General features: G+C 37.7%; 1 protein-coding gene and 1 long non-coding RNA gene across 3 annotated transcripts; one reads left to right on the plus strand and one right to left on the minus strand.

Moving 5' to 3' along the window:
- Positions 1 to 983: 983 nt before the first annotated feature.
- On the plus strand, positions 984 to 22,292 carry LOC127426078 (protein bicaudal D homolog 2-like). 2 transcript variants are annotated; one of them, XM_051672584.1, is made up of 9 exons: positions 984 to 1,452; positions 13,381 to 13,593; positions 15,001 to 15,153; positions 15,512 to 15,952; positions 16,111 to 16,440; positions 16,563 to 17,237; positions 17,394 to 17,545; positions 18,470 to 18,716; positions 19,984 to 22,292. In XM_051672584.1, the coding sequence occupies exons 1-9, from the start codon at positions 1,213 to 1,215 to the stop codon at positions 19,984 to 19,986; spliced, it is 2,454 nt and encodes an 817-aa protein (XP_051528544.1). In that variant the 5' UTR covers positions 984 to 1,212; the 3' UTR covers positions 19,987 to 22,292. The 2 variants fall into 2 exon arrangements, with proteins under 2 accessions (XP_051528544.1, XP_051528543.1); XM_051672583.1 differs by lacking the exon at positions 19,984 to 22,292 and having other exon boundaries at positions 18,470 to 19,968.
- On the minus strand, positions 1,975 to 13,471 carry LOC127426113 (uncharacterized). Its single transcript, XR_007894738.1, has 3 exons — positions 13,342 to 13,471; positions 11,833 to 11,980; positions 1,975 to 7,257 (listed from the first exon to the last, which is right to left on the minus strand). It is a non-coding gene; the product is annotated as an uncharacterized LOC127426113 (long non-coding RNA).
- Positions 22,293 to 22,338: the final 46 nt, after the last annotated feature.

Consider the following 22,338-nt stretch of genomic DNA (forward strand, 5'->3'; position numbering starts at 1 on the left):
TGTAGTGTGTGATGGCAAACCTGGCACAAAATAAATAAAAATCTCGTTTGTTCACAGTAACTGCTTAACCAAACCTGTTAAGTTTCAACTGTGTCACACCCTGGATTCTAACTCGTGACTCCAGGGGTGGTACTCAGCGTCAATACTGGCTGAGCTACCCAGGCCCCTTTGTTGAAATAATTCTTATTTTTTTAAGAAGACAAAAAATCTTTATTTATGCAAAAATCGTGGTTCCAGTAAGGCACTTACAATAGAAGTGAATATAATCCACACTGTTTCAAAAGTATATAGCCACACATCATAAATATTATATGTGTTTACGTGATTTAAGTGTGATAAAGTCACTCACAAAACTTATGTGTAAGTTGAATTGAATATTAACGCAGATAACCTCGTAATATGGCAAATCCGATATATATATATATATATATATATATATATATATATATATATATATATATTATTTTTTACTTTTTGAATCCGTTATACATTTAAACAAGTTTGTTTTAACTTTTATAAACTAGCCCCAATTACTTTATCCACGATATTTTTTATCGCGTCGAAAATATATATGGTAGTCGATTTTGTTTTTTTGTTTTTGTTTTTTTATGTTAGTCGATGAAACCTTTTTTTTTTTTTCTTTGCATTTGCATTTGTATTTGCATTTGCAGATGCATTTGCATTTGTAATTCATATTACTAACCAGCAGATGGAAGCATTGAGCAACATTTGAGCGCACTATGGCATTCTGTTAAAGGACCATCTGTGCGTCTGACTGTAGAGAAGTGCCTTCGTGTACACATATTGCAAAGCACTATGGTTCTTGTAGTCTAGTAACGGCCATATTATTCAGCTTTACTACTCATTCATGCGTGAATAGAACTACAGTACCCATAAGACAGAAGTAAAAAAAAAAAAAAAAAACTTGGTATTCCTGCTGGATGATCTCACAGCAAACTGACTTCCCCTCCTAATCTCAGGAATGACATCCGAACAAGAGGAAATCATGGTGCTATATGTTGAAATATGAGGAATACGTTTATAAAATTTGATTCACCCTGTGCTTACTGATTTTAAGTACAGTGCGTCCATACAATTGTATGCACACCAAGTTGGAAACATTTAAATTTGATTTCAATGGTTGAGAATGAGGAATTAACGGGCTCGGTCCGTTATCGCCTCTATTAGACTTTGCCGGGTAACGGGTAAAAAATGTCTGGGGATGATGACGGGTATCCCGAGGCTCAGCTGCTCACAGAGGCCGGACCAAACTGGCTGCGGGCTGAGATTGAGCGTTTGTCCCGGGAGCTGAGCGAGACGACCCGGGAGAAGATTCAGGCGGCGGAATACGGGCTGGTGGTGCTAGAGGAAAACCAGCAGCTGAAACAACGCTTTGAAGATCTAGAAAGCGAATATGAGACCGTCAGACAAGAGTTGGATCAACTCAGAGAGGTGAGAAAGATAAAATAACAATTTAGAATGTTTCAATTTGTTCTTAGAATGTAACAAATTGTTCTAGCGTGCAGCGGCGCACAAGATGAAACACTTAACAGTCTGTATCTCCACCCATTGTTACATTGTTACTCAATGAATGTAGACTACTTTCATTGTTCACTCATTTTTGTAACTCTGGAGTCAAGTAGTAATGATAAATCACTGAGTATATTTTAAGAAGTGTAAGAAATAATATGTTCAATGTAAATGCATTACGAAATTTGTGATAGACTGAGAATGTTGCCGATATTTGGACATTTTGAGATTATCGGTATCAGCTGTTCGAAAATCTTAAATTCACCATTGTGTCAGTCTTCAGATCTACCGACAGTGTTTTCAATTGATAATGGACCAAACTTTTAGTGCATTTTGAGTAAATGTTGTCTAATGTTCAATCAATTTTTAAATAAAGAACTCAACTAGTAAATCATGGTGCTAGCAACACCCATTTTGATGGTTTATTTCCAAAGGATACACACTTTTATTTCTAGAGCATACTAATAGAATGTATACTTTAATTGAACTGTAAGTCACTTATTAAAGTGTCTGCCAAGTGCATAGATATAAATGTATTAGTGTTAAAAAAATGTATCTCTAGATATTGGCATCAGCATTGGACATTGAAACAAAACAGATGTCTGTGTCAACAGATAATGACAATTTGTAGTTGGATACAAAAGCTCCATGTACAATATTATAGGTCATTTATTTGAAAATTGAAAGGAATCATTGTTATTTGTTGTCATGCCATTACAATAACTTCAAAAAAAGACCACAGGATTTTCTTCCTGTTTTCTAAGGAAAATTAGGATATTCAGCTTTTGAGCAGACTGATAATATATTAAAATGAGTTATACTTTTAGCCTATTTCATGGCTCATATTTTCATTTAGATCATATTGTCACGTAGCTCATATTCAACATTCTGGTGTAAATAAGTGTTATATTTATTGTCAAATAAAGGCTGAAAATGAAACTTCACCTTGAAGTGAAACGAGAAAACATTACATGTTTACCACATAAAAGCTATACTGGGACATGGCTGAACCATGAAATGTTTACTCAAAAAATAATTCAGTTTCATTGAGCCAACATAATTTAGTTGGGTATGGTCAAATCAATGTACTAAAGTTTTAGTTAAGTCATTTTCTTATTTTGGCCCAACTTAATATATTTTAGTAATCATTAGTATATGCCAGGTGAGCAAGTGTAAGGACAGTGAAACTGTTACACTGTCAATTTGATTGCAACTGCTAATAGAGCTAAGCAGCACTCAAATCAAGTATCACTTCAACATTAAAGTCCATCGTCAACCTAAGCACAAGCGCCATTCTTCACCACAATGGTAACCCCAAAAACTCCAGCATAACAGATGCTCTTTTCAAATACCAATATAACATTAGACATGAACAAATCGCATAGTCTCATCTTGCTCAAAAAAGCATAAAATGACACTTAATTTCAACACTTGTTCTCCGTATCCAGTCCCATGCCAAGCATGCTGGGAAATGGAAATCCCCTGCCCAGTTTTATCAATGCTACATTAACAACAAAATGTTTTCATGTAGTCCCAACACAAGTGAATTAAGTAAATGTCATTTTTTCTCATTTAAATTGATGGAACACAATAAAGTCAAGCTGTGATAAAATTACAATTCAAAATAGATTTGTGTTGCTTTAGTTCATTTTAATTAAGTAAACTGAACAAGCAGCAAAAAAAAATAAAAAAATCTATTTTTGAGTGTTAAAACAACCAGAGATTTCTTTATTTTCAAGTCAAGTTTTGATTGTGCTCTCAGCACGTCTGCACAACTTCTTAAGCTCTTTCTCTCCATTTCCCCTTACAACTTCCTGTCAAAACAATCACACACACACACATATATATATACTGCAGACACACAAACATATCACAAAGCTTAGACGTTAATCCTGATTATTAGAATTATAGTTTATTTTGCTTGTCTCTAGGTCTTTGTTCACTTCCTAATACTGTAATCTTTTCTGCGCAATTCTAAATAAAGAGCACAGTCTTCGTCATAGCAGTAAGAAGATCGGGGAAGAAATCAGGCTAAAAAAAGCCTCTCCATCTTGACTCATGTTCACTGACAGAACTCACACTAGGATTGTCAGTGAGGGGCTTCAGCTGCAAGCTATTAAACTCTCATTCTGTTTATAAATACTTTTGTGTATTATAAAGGATTGTGATGCCAAGACTTCCTGTAGGTCATTACATCCAATGAGCTTTAAATGCAGATTATTCTGCACATACGTTATTTTATTAACACAAGCGATACAGAATCTAAAAGATATCAGGTGAACATTAAAAACATAGCCTTTTGCTTTAATGACAGCATGCATTTGAGCTGGCATGAACTGGCATTATCCCAGCATGATTTGAGAATGTTCCAAAAAGCATCTTGTGCACTTCAATGAAAGCACGAAATTCTGACATTTTGTGCAAAGAAGTTATCATGGTCAATGTCACAAATTTGCTTGCATTTAATTAGTGACCAAGAAATAATGCAGACTTTTAAATACTTCTTTTGCATTTTGAATGCATAATACAACATATAAAAAGTTTTTGGATGGATAATTTAAGCTAACTATAGTGATTGGCCAATGTCAAGTATCCACAGTCTCTTGCATTCATTACACTGCATTAAGACAGATTTGTTTGTATTAAATGCTGTGTGATGTTCAGAGCGTTTGTGTGGTGCACTGATGTTAAACCCTGATAGCCACACACACAAACACATAACACACGGGTGTAGCAATCAAGGCTCATACTCGCTGGATCAGACTGAAGGCAGGGTGACGAGGAGACGAGGTAATCCCACCCGACATACGTCAGATCTGCTCTCTCATCTGTTTGAACTCACCTGCATGTTCAAGAATCACACACACTCATACTCATTCTCAAATCACTTAGTGCACTCCAAGCATAGCAATTTAACAAACACAATCGGGCCAAAATTACCTTATACAAGGTGACCGCAAGACTTGTTTCTAAGTTAGGTCATTATAAATTAATTATGTCATTATATGATATAAAATAGCTTGCACTAACAAAAAAGGACTCAAGGTACAATGGTATTAACACACTTTTTTAAATCACCATGTGCTAATGATAATACCATATACTGTATATTGGTGTACCACTGTTTTAGTATCTAATACCATTACTGTACTATGGTATTGCCACAGTTTTTGTCAGAGAGGGCATTTTTGTCCTTTTTGTATGTTTTATTATCAGATAACAAATATGATTGCAGATATTATACATTTTTGCCTCCTTTAAAGAAGGTTTTCACACCAGAACTCCAATCTTGAATTTTAAAATCAAGCATTGAAACCCATTTTGAAGGCACACTGTGGAGGATTTCTCATTTAAGTGTTATATTATTATTATTATTTTATTTTATTTTTTTGTAGAAATGAACAGTATTAACTACTACAGTAAGTAGAAGAAATCTGTTCAAAACTGCCTTCTTGCTCTTACCTGAGGTCACTACGGTACACCTACAATAATGATTCACATCTACTAGCTGTCTGGTTTGATTTGAAACTGTGTGTTGAAATGTGACACAGAAAAGAAATACAGTTTCAATTGGGCAACTAAGGGCGCCTGAACACTGAAGTTTACGAATTCATAGATTTCAACAGGATTGGTGCATCAGAAGGACAGAGGTGTAAAACTCAAAGGTTTGCAATAGTGGTGCTCCATCATGCGACCTAAGGTGCCTACACACTAGAGTTTATGCTTTCACTAATATGAAAGCGCCCTAAAGATGAGAACATTTCAACTTCTGCTGCAGTGCATTCTACCGTTGGCATGCATTGACCAATGAGAATCTTGGAAAGGCAGGACTAGCTATGCTGTGAAATCGAAAAACATGGAGGACAAACTCATACATGCACTGATTTCATTCTTTGTTCTTTATTATGTTTCTCTGCCAGGCTACAAAGACAGTTATTGTAGAGGGAGAGCCTGGAGAAATGTTTCATGTGTTTACTGGTACATTGTCAAAAAGTTATATTTTAGATATCCATCTCTATCTTAGCCACTGATTGCTGCTTGTTTGCAAACTGAACTGCCTCTTCACTCTGGTACACACCTTCCAAATGGACCTTTCACATTACTATGCGTCAAACGTGCCATCTGAGCTTTCCCTAGTGTGTAGAAGCCAAAAGCCCTGATATTATTTGCACCTAATTGACCTGTTTCAGATCAATATGATTATTTCTGAAAAAATGCTAAAAATTGATCAATACCGAAATGGTCACCGATATATCATGAATCCCTAGTTACAGCTTTGCTTTTCTTGTTTTTGAACAATGTGTAGTTTTATAATGTCAAATTGGTTGGCTTGCTGGGTGCTGTTGGGGAGATTTAAGAAGCCCACCAGAGTCATATGTTAAATAAACCAGTGTTGTAGTACGAGTGCTGTTGTAGTCTCGAGTCCAAGACCACATTTTCATGGACTTGGTCTTGTCATGGACTCGTGAGTAATTTGACTCGGTCTTGACTCGAACTTGAACAAGTAAGGACTTGGACTTAACCCCGAATCCAGTCGAGTCCCTTCTAAAATAAATATATATATAGTGAAAGCTTCAGCTTATTTGACAAACATTTTTGACTGACAATATCAGAGATCATGACGTTTGTCCCGCATTTCAGTCTGCTGTGTAGAATCAGAACTAGTGATGCCCAATTCACAAAGAAATAATTCTACTGATTTGGTTCTTTTCAGCGAATTGGCCAAACGGGTTAGCAAAAAGTTCTGAATCGATTATCTATTCAGTCCGATTAGTTTGGACTGCTATCTCACTGAATAATTTGCAGCAGTTTCTCACCCATTAAAACAGCAATGGAATATTTTAGAAAAAGGAAAACAAACCAATCATTGTATAAAGTGTATATTTTTACCTACAGTCAAAATACAGTTTTTTTTTTTTTTTTTTTTTTTTTTTTGAGAGTTAACTTTGAGAAACTTCCACTGGTGCTGTGTCTTGTTAATAAGGGACTGTTATCACCAAAAGCGCTGTTGCGTCCATCCATGCTGTTTTTCAGTTGTTTTTCTATGTAAACATGCTAAATGGATGTCTTTGACCGTTGACTTACATTTCACTGTGTTTTTGGTGTCTTGTACAGGAGCACCACAATTTTTTTTTTTTAAGTTCTTTTGTCAAATTAAAAAGAATGTCAACCGTTAAAAACGTATCTCAAGACACCTGTGTCATACTCTATTCCCTGATAGCACACGTCTATTTAATGTTTGTGTTTACATCTGGAAGATGTCTATTTTACATTGTTTGCTCATCTGCAATACATCTATAAGACGTATGTCTCGGATGTCAATAAGACATTCAGCAAATGTCTTTGAGACATTTATGATTAAGAATAATTGTAAATCTGATCTTTTTAAGATGTTTAGCAGATGTTAGATGCTCTCCAGATGAAAAGATCTAAAATAGACATCTCGGAGACATACGTGTGCTGTCTGGGTTCGTTGCACTGCGTTGGTCTAAACGGCCTTTAAGAAATGCTTTAGCCGTTAGTTACATGAATGCTACACATACTGAAGAAAAAGACTCGGGATGATTGGAATTATTATGAATGGAGAGGCATTTAGATAATTTGGCGTAAGCTCCGTCCTACCGTTCAGAGCTCAGATACTTGCTTGAATCATCAGATCCTGCCGGAAGGCGAAGACGTCAGTGGAGAGGAGCTTACCCCTATGGCAGGACAGAACCTAAACTTGTGCTGGTGGGGGGAGAAAACGATGAGGCATTACGAGTGATGAAGGAGCTGTGTGAGCTTATAAAACAGAGGCTGGATTGTGATTGGATGAGATGCCTGATTGAATGAAAGCATAAAGACCATGAGTCTTCCTGCTAGAACTACCACTTACACTGCCATTTATCTCAATGTTATCAGAATTGAATGGTTTCTTCAAAAAAAAAAAAAAGAAAAGAAAACTCCGAGATGAAATCTTGCAGGCAAAAGTCAGCAGAAATGCTTACTTGACTTACAATGAATGAAATATAGTAGTGCGATTGAGGAAATTATTAACAAATTGAATGTAAATGTTTATATTCATTTTCTACTTCAACATTGTCAAATATAATACATTATTTTGTTTGGTTTTTAGGCTCATTTTAGTTATAGGACAGTGATACTGTATTTTGTATAGCAGAAATTCTTACTTGAGTGGAATATAATAGTATACAGAAGCTAGTAGTTTATATTGCCATACTAAGCCACATAGGCACTTTGAACCTTTAATATGAGTTTTTCAGTTACATTTTGTTAACATTGACATGTTGTAATTGTAATACAAATTTGTTCACTTAACCTAGGATGTGCCATTTATTTACATTTTATTCTCAACTGGTAATATTGTTTAACCAATATAAGCTTAAGAAACTAATAAATGAGATTTATTTGATATATATGCCTAGAGAAAATAGTTCTTTAAACCTGAGTCTTAGACTCAGCCTTTACTGGTCTCGGTCTCGACTCGGACTCGACCATCTCCAGTCTTGGTCTTGACTCGGACTTGACCCATTCTGGTTTCGGTCTTGAGTTGAAGTCAACCTACTCTGGTCTCTGACTGGACTTGGACTCGGATGAGCTGGTCTCAACTACAACACTGAAATAAACAATTGAGTTAAATAAGAGTAAAACCCTCTCTAACTACAGAGGCACATTTTATTTACGTTACTCCTCAGATTTCTATTTAGTTTGGATTTTCTGCACTAACAAAGATGAAATACTTTTCAGCTGTGCAGTCCATCAGAATGAGTGTGAAATTTAAAAGAAGAGTAAAATTTATTCTCCAATAATGGGGGTTGAGAATAGTCTCCTCTAGTGTGGTTGGTCCACAGCTGTGCAGGGGTGGGACTCCCTCACCACAGTGGATACAGCCCATCTATAGGCTTGTGAGTTATATGGTTTGTGACTATTTGAAAGGAGTCAATATATTTGAGGTTTCTTAAGCCTAGCGATGGAAAAAGTAGTTTCAATGGAGTCTCTGAATGGAAAGTTCTTTCATCAAAATTGCGGCTTTATCTGGTTAAACATTTGCTTTGTATGGAGTTCTGGAGTGTACCAAGTGTGTTTCTACCTGTGGCTAATTAAAAGATTATAATAATTGGAGTTATGGTCAAGCAGTTGGTGCACTTGTTTGTTTTGACAAATCAAGCTGTGGTGCTCATGAGGGTGATGCAGGTTTTAGTCCAGCTTGCATAATTTCCTGATTCCATTTCCCCTTAGGGCCTAAATATACTCTACGCAGGTACGTTAACGGCGTGTATCTATCAACGCAAGCTCAATTTCACGCGTCGTTGCATTCTGAAATATGTCAGACCGCAATTCATAACTTTACACAACTACGTGTTGCATTCTCGACGTTTCTGCAAGGGGTTGATTCGTTTGATTCGGGGTTTTTTTTCAAATTGTGTTTCTACATTGAGTGCTTCTTGGTAAGAACTAGTTGCTGGATTTGTTGAAGTTGTGTGTTTTGTGGTATCAAATCTGTGGAAGATATTTATTTATTTATTTATTATTTTCTCCCCAATTCCCAATGCGCTGCAAGTCCTCATGGTGGCATAGTGACTCGCCTCATTCCAGGTGGCGGAGGACGAATCTCAGTTGCCTCCGCTTCTGAGACCGTCAAACCACGCATTTTATCACGTGGCTTGTTGAGCACGTTACCGTGGAGACTTAGCGTGTGTGAAGGCTTCACGCCATCCACCGCGGCATCCACGCACAACTCACCACGCGCCCCACCAAGAGCAAACCACATTATAGCAACCACGAGGAGGTTACCCCATGTGACTCTACCCTCCCTAGAAACCAGGCCAATTTGGTTGCTTAGGAGACCTGGCTGGAGTCACTCAGCACGCCCTGGATTCGAACTCACGAACTCCAGGGGTGGTAGTCAGTGTCTTTACTCGCTGAGCTACCCAGGCCCCCTCTGTGGAAGATATATATATAAAAAAATAAAAAAAACAGTAGGAGGTAAATTAGATATTCAATCGCAGAATTTTATATTCTGGTTTGTTATATGTCAGTTAAAACATCTAATGTATATTTATTCATTTTCGCTATTTTTTTGCAGACCGACACAATTGCAATTATATCAAGAATTTTTTCCCGTGGCAGTCTATAATTGTGTTGAAATTTATTTCAGATCAGTCCGCCCCTAAAAGGCACTTAAAAACAATCCAAACTGTGAGTGGCTGCATTACTTGCTGGTCAAACTCTTCCTGCCTTAGTAGATGGTCATGGTCAAAATAGGCCGCAGAATGCAGGAGACTAATTTCACCTCTATAAAACAAATAACATTTTAAATATGAAAATGTGTTTGAGAAATGTAGCTGATCACAGCAAGTCACATTTTGCATACTGTATTTTATCAACATAAACCATTTGTGATGTTCACTAATTTTCTGCATCATTTGTACAAAAATATGTATTCAAATTTTTAATCAGTCTTTGCTTCTCTTCGTACAAACGTACACTGTCTGTCACTCCTCGCTCAAACTTTTTTGCCTTTAAAAAATACCTAAAACACGAATTATATATAAATGGAATCAGTATGAATGTTAAATTTAGACCTTACTAAGGCCACATCCACACTAATATGTTTTTGTTTGAAAAAGCATTAATTTAACTACATTTGCACCTCTAATCCACACTAGAATGTCATTTTCTTCCACTGAAAATAAAGACTTTTGGAGAATGGAGAAAACACTCTCCATAACTGCATACTTTGTTAAACGTTGATTTTAGGTAAATGGATAAGTGTGGATCTGGTCTAAGAAAACAAAGCAGAAAATTGCAACCTGTGAATATCTAGTTTACATCCAACTGAGTGCCTCAAAAAAAAGAAAAAAATCTTTCAAAGATTTGAAGTGATATAACCACTGATAAGTACATTGAGAGTAAAATCTGAGTCAGTTTTGCAGAAGACTTAGTTCCTCAAAGAGACACACACTATGATGCATTGGTTAATTCTGGAAACCAAGTTTCCTTCAAAGTACTCTAGGGAAAAATAAAGCATTTCTGCTGGTACATCTAAGGTTCCTGTCTTGAGTGTTCTCTCACACAGAGCAAATCTTGTCTGGTTTCTGAATCAGCTCTTGTTGCCAAGTGTTTGTTTGTTTGTTTGTGGTTGTTGTTGATAGATATTGAGGATTTGCTGACTGTAAAGGTTGGCACAGGTGAGAACTCTTTCAGCCTCTTGTTACAGATTAACCTTGCACCTGAAGTCTCAACGGCAGTTGTATTTAACTTGTTCAGCAGTGACATGGATAAATTTAACCAGGCCTTTTCCCAGTACTGGAAATACAGATCAGACCACAAATTCAACTCTGGTTTGTTTTTAGCCCAGCAATACGGAGAATGTCTAGCTAATTAATACTAGGAATTAATTTATGCCACACAGAAATCTTGTGTCCTCTTGTAAAATACCTAATTATGTCACAAAAATAGATATATGCTATTGACAACAGTATTTTGAAATACAGAGAAATAAACTATCTTGTAGACCTGTGAGTTAGCATGACTTTAATCCTGGGGATCTCTGTTTTGAAATTGGAATAATGCCACAGTAAATGCCACAGCAACCCAGAGTGGCAGGTGGACAGCTGCAAGATCTTGGCAGCAGCTGTTGTGTCAGGAGGGAGACTTAGTGCTGACACCATTTTCAGGTCTCTCTGTCTCTTTACTCTTTGATCGTACTATTACAGGCCAACCTTAATGATATATAAGGGCTTTTCACACTGCGCTTAATCCCGGGTTGAAGTATTTTAAAACACCATTTTTCACACTTGTAATTTTGAAATTGAGATAGCACCACTTTTTACCTGGTGTTATTAAACCCTGCTCCGGATCAGGGTTAGCACTGCATTTGCGGGGATAACCCTGCATTGTGGTGCCAGAAACGCTCCCCAACATTTCCCTGTCTGTTAACGTTCTCTGTCTGAGGTAAACGGGTAAGTTTCGAACAGTGATGGCAAACGTGATAACTGGCATCATGAATAGACAGTATTCCGTGTTTTTGTGGCATATTTCAGAAGACGAAAGACAAACAGAGCCGATTTGCTTGCTGACATTTCCAAAGAAGAGCAGCTCCCGTAACAGGTTGCATGTCTGTCGTGAGCTGTATTCATCCAATCGTTGTTATTGACGCCGCAAATAAGAACGTTAACCCAGGGTTTTACGAATGCACAATGTGAAACATCGGAACATGAAAACAGGAATAATTACTAACCCAGGGTAAATTATGAACCATGTGAAACATGAAACAGGATAACGCAAGATTCCGTTTACCTGGGGTTTAGAATGACCTGGGCTTAACGATTTCAAGTGTGAAAAGCCAGGGGTTCCAAAGTCAGCCAGGCCACCAGCCCTGACGGAGTCGTTAGCATTTTGGCTGCCATGGTGCTGTGAGTGTGTGAAATTCCCGAACCCCTTCAGGCTGTAGCATGCCAACGACATCATTTAGACAGCACACAGATTTAAGAGGGAGAGAAAGAGCATGTGAAGAAAAGCCCACTTGAACAGAATTCAACTGGTTTTGTCTCTCACCAGTTACATCATCAGTTAGCAGAAAATACATCTATGTGGGTTGCTTTGGAAGACTGGCAGTAAACTGCCAGTGGGAATCCTGACATTTTTGTTTCATTGTCTAGCATTAGCACAGACAGAATCTGTGAAATTCTATGGATTTAGACATGGTAAAATATGTTAAACAGAGCTGAAAGTACTACACTCTTATTAGTACTATGAAAGCATTAACAAATTAGCCAAAATATTTAAAGGGAAAGTTCACCCAAAAATGAAAATTCTTTCATCATATACACACCCTCATGCCATCCCAGGAGTGTATGACTTTCTTTCTTCATCAGACCACATTTGAAGAACAATAGAAAAATATCTTTGATTTATAGTTAAAAAGTACTTAAATATTTATATTTTCACATCAAAAGCGATCGTTCTGCTTTAGAAGACATTAAACCAGTGGAGTCGTATGGATGACATTTATGCTGACTGTCTGTTCTTTTTGGAGCTTCAAAGGTTGAATCCCATCCCATTACATTTCAAGGACCTACTAAACTAAGATATTTTTTCTGTTTTTCTTCAAATGTGTTCTGATGAAGAAAGTAAGTCATACACACCTGGGATGGCATGAGTGTGAGTAAATGATGAGAGCATTTTCATTGTTGGGTGAACTAACCCTTTAACATACAAACACACAAGAGGCAGGTAATATATAGAATTTTGGAAATGTGGGATGTTTGAATTCTGCATAAATCTATTGAACTTTTCTCCTAGTTCTGGCAGAGGTTCTGTGTGTCCATTACATAGGCTACCAAGCAAATGTGTATCAATACAGTTTTAATGTACAGTACAGTATGATAAATATATCAATTTTAATTTGTTTCAAATGAAACTTTTATCATTTACAGTATCAACATTTTTATTCTACCATCATCAAAGTCACATCAACATTTCTTCTGAAAAAATCAATAAACTTCTCAAAAAAGTTGCAACAGATGTGACTTGAAGTCTTCTAATTACCATCAATCTTATTAGCTTTGACAAAAATCAATAACCATACAGTCCTTGGGCCTTAATTAGATTTAGCCGTTTAGTTTTGTAACATACTAATTTGAAAAACTAATATAAATTTGTATTCATTTAAATATTTTTTTTTTTTAGTTCTGTTAGTGAATATTGTCAAGATTCATATACACCTGTGATTATACATTTAAAACCACCACCACCCCTCTTTAACCTCCACCCTCCAAAACAAGTTGTAGTGCATAAACTTCATACATTACTGTAATCGATCTCTCCACAATCATGTCCACACAGGCGTATGGTCAGGTTCACTCCACCCACAAAAAGGTGGCTGCAGATGGAGAAAGCAGAGAGGAGTCCCTCATCCTCGAGTCGGCATCTAAAGAGGCATATTACGAGCAAAGAATGCTGGAACTACAGACTGACCTACGGCAAACAAAAAACACACTCACCAGCACTCAGGCAGAGAACGAACGTCTGGCAACCCTCGCACTGGAGCTGAGAGAGGTTTGTGCAGTAGAGTACTTTAAGAGTAATGAACTAATTAAAAATATGCATGTACCAATTGGTCATAGTGTGTTCTACATCAAAGGTTGCAGGATTAAATAGACTAATAAATTGAAATACAGCTCTGGAAAAAATTAAGAGACCACTGCAAAATAAGTTTCTCTGAATTTACTATGTATAGGTATGTGTTTGAGTAAAATGAACATTTTTGTTTTATTCTATAAAGTATTGACAACATTTCTCCCAAATTCCAAATAAAAATATTGTCATTTAGAGCATTTATTTGCAGAAAATGACAACTGGTCAAAATAACAAAAAAGATGTAGTGTTTTCAGACCTCGAATAATGCAAAGAAATGCAAAGTTCATATTCATTTTTAAACAACACAACACTAATGTTTTAACTTGGGAAGAGTTCAAAAATCAATATTTGGTGGTATAACCCTGATTTTCATGCATCTTGGCATGCTCTCTATGTCTTTCACATTGCTGTTGGGTGACTTTATGGCACTCTATGGCATGGCTGGAATCAGGCAGATACATCTTTGTGAAGGACGCAAGAATCAAGACACGTACAAGGTTATCCTAGAAGAAAACTTCCTTCTGCTTTGACAGTGTTACCCAACTCTGAGGATTGGTTTTTCCAGAATGACAATGCTCCATGCCACACAGCCAGGTCAATCAAGGTGTGGATGGAGGACCACCGGATCAAGACCCTGTCATGGCCAGCCCAATCTCCAAACCTGAACCCCTTTGAAAACCTCTGGAATGTGATCAAGAGGAAGATGGATGGCCACAAGCTATCAAACAAAGTCGAGCTGCTTGAATTGTTGCGCCATGAGTGGCATAATGTCACCCAGCATCAGTGTGAAAGACTGGTAGAGAGCATGCCAAGATGTATGCAAGCTGTGATTGAAAATCAGGGTTATTCCACCAAATATTGATTTCTGAACTCTTCCTAAATTAAAACGTTAGCATTGTGTTGTTTAAAAATGAATATGAACTTGTTTTCTTTGCATTATTCGAGGTCTGAAAACACTGCATCTTTTTTGTTATTTTGACCAGTTGTCATTTTCTGCAAATAAATGCTCTAAGTGACAATATTTTTATTTGGAATTTGGGAGAATTGTTGTCAGTACTTTATAGAAAAAAAAAATAAAAAATCATTTTACTCAAACACATACCTATAAATTGTAAATCCAGAGAAACTGATAATTTTGCAGTGGTCTCTTGATTTTTTCCCAGAGCTGTATATAATCCGCTATCTATATAGCTATACAGATATACCCACACGCTTATCCACTTCTCTTTTACATAGTTTCCTGCTTGTATTTTATGCAGTGCCTCAGGGTCAAATATCGAATAGTAAAATGTCTGATTGTTCATATCTGATTGTTCTGTAATTAAGAATAATGAGATGGTGGACCTGCAACGCAATCGTCTGCATGACGACATCCGGGAGTACAAGATCCGAGAGTCGCGTCTGCTGCAAGACTACACAGAACTGGAGGAAGAGAACATCAGCTTGCAGAAACAAGTCTCCACCCTCAAACAGGGTCAGGTTAGTGGCATTGAGCATTGATCAAATGTGGTGTGGCATAGTGGTCAAAGCTCAGGACTAGTAATCAGAAGGTTGCTGGCTTGAGCCCCACATGGAGCAAACCATGCACCATCACCACTGTGGCCCTGAAGCTAGGCACTTAACCTCAGGTTGCTTCAGGGATACTGTACTTGTAATTGTATTGAAAGTCACTTTGGATAAAAGCATCTGCTAAATGACTACTTAAATGTACAGTACAAATAACTAGCCTAAATTCAGGTAGTTGTGTCTCCTTTGTACCAAGTACAAGGTTGTTCTGCCTGCACTTTTGAAAGTTTTTTGTATGTGTATCTTACATTCTTCTCCTCCATCTCCAAAGGTTGAGTTTGAGGGACTCAAACATGAAAATCGGCGTTTGGAAGAGGAAGTTCAGTACCTAAACAGCCAGCTAGAGGACGCCATTCAATTACGTGAGATAGCTGAGCGCCAGCTAACAGAGGCACTAGAAACAGTGAAGACTGAGAGGGAGCAGAAAGCAGCCCTTCGAAAAGAGTTGACACATCATATGACCCTGGGAGATTCACTCCTTGCCAGCTCATTGGATGGACTTAAATTGAGTGCAGATGAACCTAATAACGATGATGCCATTCTGACGTTCGAAAATGGATTTGCAAAAGTCTGTGATGGTAATGATGAAGATAACAAATTGTCCACACCCAAGAGAGGTGAAAACTTCCGTCCTGCTCCAAGTCTGGTGGATGACTTGTTGAGTGAGCTGAACATCTCTGAGATCCAAAAACTCAAGCAACAGCTCTTACAGGTGTGACCATCTTTGTGGATAATGCAGCAGTTAGAACTAGGTTACATATGATTGGCTTTTGCCTTTCTAGCCTATACTGCATTCTGTGTATTTTGACATGTAATCTATGCCTTGTGTATTGACTGATTTCCTCAGATTGTCTCTCCTCTCTGTTACAGGTAGAGCGAGAGAAGGTGGCTCTGCTCACCACTCTGCAGGATTCTCAGAAGCAGCTAGAGCATGCTCGAGGAGCATTAGCAGAGCAGCAGGACGCTATGACAAGACTCAGTGATGATTTGGGCGCCATGAGAAAACTACAGGCAGGCAAGGAGCGTCAATCAGCCCTGGACAGTGAGCGAGAGCGGGATAGCCGAGAGGACAATGATGTTGATTACTATGAGCTGGATATCAATGGGCCAGAGATACTACGCTGCAAGTATCAAGTAGCCATAGCGGAAGCAGGCGAGCTGAGGGAGGAACTTAAGGGATTAAAGGCGGAGCATGATGAGGTAAGGACGGAGCTGAGGAAAGTGGGCTTGACCATGTGCCTCTTCTGTTACTTGTCTTTCGTGAATGTGTTGGTGCATTGTGATGCTTGTTTTGACTGAAACATGTTCCATGACTCTTCTAGATTAAGGCAGAGCATGAGGAGGTACGGGCACGACTTGAGGGACAGGTACGTGACCTTAGTATCCAAGTATCTCAGTTGGAGAGCAGCTGCCGTGCAGACCGTGAACAAGTCGCTCGGCTTAAGAAGGAGCTAAAGGAAGTGAGTGCAGTTGCGGGTGAGACAGAGGGCAGTCTTAATGTTGCCCAGGATGAACTTGTAGCCTTTAGTGAAGAGCTTGCCAACCTCTACCACCATGTCTGCATGTGCAACAACGAAACCCCGAATCGCGTCATGCTTGATTTTTACAAAGAGGGTAAAGGAAGCAAGACTGAAGGTAAAGGCAGGCAATCTACATTGACACAAACCAATGGCAGCACAACCCAGGCACCCAAAACCAACTTCACCTCCGTGGACAGCTTTGCTTCTGGGACACCAGTCGGAGAAGACCCACGTCCAGAGCCAATGGACATCTACAACCTTGTAGCTATAATTCGGGATCAGATCCGTCACTTGCAGAAGGCAGTGGACCGCACCACGGAGTTGTCCAGGCAAAGAGTTGCCTCTCTAGAGTTGGCTGCAGTTGCGGATAAAGACCAAGCTGCTTGCATGGAGGAGATTTTGAAGCTCAAGTCCCTGTTGAGCACTAAGAGAGAACAGATTGCCACACTAAGGACTGTTCTCAAGGCCAACAAACAGGTAAGAATGAGAGCGATTAGCTTGGCATAGGTGTATGATGTCAGATTGAACACTGAACACTGAGCATTCTGTAGACCATTCAAATGAATTGAATGATAGTATCAAGTAGTTTAAGAGCTTTTTCCAAACTGTGGTGTGGTTCTGTCTTCTCCGCAGACAGCTGAGGTGGCCCTGGCAAACTTGAAGAGCAAATACGAAAATGAGAAGGCTATGGTCACTGAGACCATAATGAAGCTAAGGAACGAGCTGAAGGCTCTTAAAGAAGATGCCGCCACTTTCTCCTCTCTCAGGGCCATGTTTGCCACCAGGTAGTGTGGGACCGCAACTGAAAGTCATTTCTCTTCAAGCTGTCATTGTCTGGTTTGCCTTAAAGGAATAGTTCACCCACAAATGAAAATTATCTCATTATTCTCTTACCCTGATACCATTCCAGATGTGTATGACTGTCTTCATTCAGCAGAACACAAATGAAGATTTTTAGAAGAAAATAGAGCTCTGTCAGGTTCTTATAATAGAAGTACATGGGTGCCAGCACTTTGCCGATCCAAAAGTCATATTTAGGCAGCATAAAAGTAATCCATGTGACCTCAGTCGATCAATAAATGTCTTCTGAAGTGAACCGATAGGTTTATGTAATAAACAAGTCGATAATTAAAATGTTTTTAACTTTAAATCGGCACTTCCATCCAGTGCTCTGATGCAGTTTGAAATGGCTGAACTCTCGCGTGACATTTGTTCTTCTGTTGTAAATAAGCGCCACTTCTGAATTTTTGCGTGAACTCGCCGACGTGCTTATGTCACGCTTCGTGTCAGCTGCTGGCAGGAAGCTTTTTTTTTTATAAGTTAATAACATTTTAATTATCAATTTATTTTTTACACAAACATATCGATTTGCTTCAGAAGACATTCATTGATCGACTGGAGTCACGTGGATTACTTTATTGCTGCCTAAATATGACTTTTGGACCGTCAAAGTACTGGCACTCGTGTACTTCTATTAGAAAGACATGACAGAGCTCTATCTTCTAAAAATCTTAATTTGTGTTCTGCTAAGAAAGACAATCATGCACATCTGGGATGGCATCAAGGTAAGTAAATAATGAAAGAATTTTAATTTTTGGGTGAACTAATCCTTTAACCAAATAACCCCACTATTATCCTGGCTACTACCAAGCAAAACTGGTTTACTACATCTCTCTTACTCTCTCCTCATTTCTCCATTAATTCTTTAGATGCGATGAGTATGTAACACAATTGGATGACATGCAGAGGCAGCTGGCTGCAGCAGAAGACGAGAAGAAGACTCTGAACTCCCTCCTACGTATGGCGATCCAACAGAAACTTGCCCTCACACAGCGACTTGAGGATCTGGAGTTTGATCACGAGCAATCCCGACGTGGATCTGGTGCTGGGACAGGCGGCCGTGGGAAAGCATCATCTGGGCGTGGCAGAGGTCCCTCTTCGTTTTCTAGCCCTCACGTAAGTCCTAGACTTCCTTGTAAGAATCGACCGCAGCCACATGGCCTAACTGGAAGTCCTGCAGTTTTCTGCAGTGAAAAGTATAAAATTATTTGTGACACTGGAACTGATTAACATCTTAATCTAACTGTCACTCATCATCATTTTCATGCTTACTAACACTCGCTGCATGTGTGCCGAGGACTAATGCTAGCACATTAGCGTTTGTGCTCGCAGTTTGATGACTTTATTAATACCTGTGACAGGGGTTCTCAATTCTGCTCTTGTAAATCTACCTGGAAAGATTGGATATATTTAAAATAGCATAATATTAAAAGCAGGTGTGTTAGAGCAGGGTTGGACCTAACTCCGCAGAATATCTAGGATTGAGGACCCCTGTCTTAACATGTCTGAAGATTCTAAATTAGTTTTTTCTGAATGTCTGAGCCCCATGCTTCTCCTCTAGCACTGAGAATACTGAATGTCATTGAGTTAAACCCAGTCTCACAAAGATATTCTTTTAATCTCTGTGTCAGTGGGAATAAATCTGTGTAATCCAGACAGAGACACACTTTACTGAGCCTGCTGGAAGCTTTACAATCTAGGTTACAGCTCTAAAGGGCACAATTGCTGATAGACAAATGGAAAAATCAATATAGAAACAAAGAACATTTTGTTTGCAACAAGGACTATTGAAGATGGGTTTGTTAAAGTTGATGTCTAGATTTATAGAGTTTGTATGCACAGAAAAAGACATGTAATTCAGAAATTAGGCAAGGCAAAGTCAATGGACAAGGTTTAGGCTAACCATCTTCTAGAAAATGAAGATACTGTGAACTATGGTTTTGTTTTTGTTTTAAGAATTGTTTCATATCAATGTACTTTTTGTTCATACTTGCTCATCCTGCCATTCAGCCACCATTACATACACTGTCCATGTTGTCTTTACAGTGGTGACACTGATCTACTGTAGAGTGCATGACCTGTTGCTCATAACACTTTGCATTTGTTGGCATGCTGTGTGTTGCATGTGAGACCTCTGTTTTCTGCAGTCTGTTGCACTGGGGAGAAATGAATCCTCCATGTTTTGCTGTGCACTAATAGATCTAACCCGTCTCATTGTTGACCAACACTGTCACGGTAACATCCACGTTGTCTATGTACTTGTGATCAGCTTGGCTTTAAATCATGAAATGATTATTTGGATATATTATATTTGAAATGTTTTCAACGTCAGTTATGATGTGATGATTCTTAAGATTGTTTTGTTTGTTTCTCCATTTTGCAGTGATTTTATTAGCCCTGGAGAATAGCCCCAAAACAGTAATTTCCTTCTTCAAACTATGCTATACATCCAAGAATTCACAAAAATCCCTGGTCCAATTTTGGAAATGAGATATTTGTCCCTGGATGTGGTTGCAAGAAAAACAGGCTCACATTTACAACAAGATGGCCTACTATGTAATGTTTATTCTGACTGTTACTGTGGTAATTTTCTTCATCTGTTGATTTTTCTTTTTTTGTTTATGTAACTGTGCACTTTTGGTGCATTAGTTAGTATTATGTAAGAAATGCACATTTCATTATACTAAGCCAATATTTTGTTTTGCAAATGTTATGTATTTAACTGAAGAAATAATATAAGAACTATTGTTGTTTTTTGTTTTGTTTTGTTTTTTTATAGTATTTTAGATGTTTAGTTTCTTAGCATAATCCAGGGAGAACAAAATATGCGAAATAGGCCAATATATTTTTCTTGTTCTTATCAATGGCCAAACATTCTGACATTATCTTGATAGACATATAGTGAAACTTCACTGAAAGCACAGTGACTTGGACTTGCTCCTAAAAAGTTTGGAGCCAATTTTCAGAGATGGTCACAGACGTATTAAATTCACGACATTTCGAATTTAAATTCAAATTTCAACAAATATTGCAATAAGGACAACTTTTTTTTATTATTATGTTAAAATGCAATTCATATCTGTTTTTAGACGTTGACTTACCTAGTATCTGTTTTGTAAAACCCTCATAAGACCTCCTGTGCCTTTATGCAGTTATTGCAAGGTTTTTGTTTTCAAATTTTTTTTTTTAGAGCTATAGGCTTAAGTTCTCTGTCAGTCTCTCTACAGATCTAGCCCATTTGGCTTCGTAACTCTGACATATTGCCAGTATGCAACGATCAAATTTGGACACAGTAATAAAGCACTCCTTTTGATGGTCAAAGACTGTCGTATTGTTTGTTTAGACTAACATTTTAAAATGTTAGTAGGAATTAGGTGTTTCAAAATCATGCATTCCTTTGAGTAATGGTTGCTAATGGCGATCACGATGACTGTCTGATGACCTTGTTAGTCGTTATTTTCTTATTTGTAACCCTACTATTAATTTGGATTTGTTTGTATTTCAGCAAACAGAAAACTTTGCCTCAGGCCACGTCCACACTAACACGTTTTCATCTTCTGTCCACACTGAGATGGCATTTTTGTCCAGCATAAAAAGAAGCTTTTCGAAAACGCTTTCCCAAGTGGATACATTTGAAAACACCCATCTTCGTATTGTAGTGTGGACAGGGAAAGCGAAGATATTCGAAAACGATGAGGTACTTGTTGTCATGTGATGCAGTCATGTGATCCATTCAACCCAAAAAAATCAAGATGGTGGCCCATGTTGTAACAGCGTTGTTGTGCCTGCTATCCACTTTGATAGCATTATTAAAGATAAATTAATAATTTTACGAACTTCTGGAAAACATTTGAAAACGGCAGTGTGGGCCGAGAGCGTTTCAACAACGAAAACGCCATTTTCGAATTTATTCGGATTAATGTGGTCATAGCCCTATTTGTGCCATTTCATATATGAGACATTGTAAAGTTTCAGAGTAGTTTTCTTTTTTGGCCACAAATTAAGTGCAATTTTATGCCGTTTCTGGAGTGTATGCTACAGTTTTCTATTTGCTGAAAACCACTTCATCGGCCATGACATGGCTTTTTGTGACGTTTTGAGTTTATTTTTACACATTTGTATTAAATGACCTTGCGTGTTTGTTCATATTTATTCATAACCTTGGCTATCAATTCAGTATTAATGACTAGGTTTATATGCATAATAACTGGCACATGTGCTGCCACTCTTTGCATTTCTACTTGAATTCTTACAGGTACAGGGTAAGCTTAATTACGCTGCCTCGTCTGTATTTTTATTTTATTTTTTACAGTGCTAATGACATGTTGTGATTTTTCTAAACATTGTGCTTGACATTATAGTTCATCATGCGGAAAATTTTATAGGCCCATGTCTGTCTTATTTCTCATTTGACAAAAAAACAATAAAGAATCTAATATAAAATATTCAGTTTTGAGTTGCCAACTTTTTAAGTCCTTGACAAATGTCTTGGACATTCGTTTTTTTCTATAATATGTATATTTTAAACAATTTATACATTTATAAACATTTATACACTCTATACATGTTTTAAATTAGATAAAGTATATAAGTTCTGTTTAATAATGTTTAAAATAGTTTTTAAAATGAAGTGTAACATGTCACTACAGGACACCACATGGACTACTACCCTACTTGGAGGTGTGAGGATCCCTCTTTACCATCTTTCATTCAACTTTTTACTATGAAAGATGATATT

The sequence above is a fragment of the Myxocyprinus asiaticus genome, chromosome 35 (assembly GCF_019703515.2).
Source record: "Myxocyprinus asiaticus isolate MX2 ecotype Aquarium Trade chromosome 35, UBuf_Myxa_2, whole genome shotgun sequence".
Taxonomy (NCBI): domain Eukaryota; kingdom Metazoa; phylum Chordata; class Actinopteri; order Cypriniformes; family Catostomidae; genus Myxocyprinus; species Myxocyprinus asiaticus.

Bases quoted from the DNA above. Each gene is read 5' to 3' on its own strand.
- LOC127426078 (XM_051672583.1), top strand. From the start codon at position 1,213: ATGTCTGGGGATGATGACGGGTATCCCGAGGCTCAGCTGCTCACAGAG. The intron at 13,594-15,000 runs GTTTGTGCAGTA...TCTGTAATTAAG, and splicing joins TCGCACTGGAGCTGAGAGAG to AATAATGAGATGGTGGACCT. The intron at 17,238-17,393 runs GTAAGAATGAGA...TCTTCTCCGCAG, and splicing joins TTCTCAAGGCCAACAAACAG to ACAGCTGAGGTGGCCCTGGC.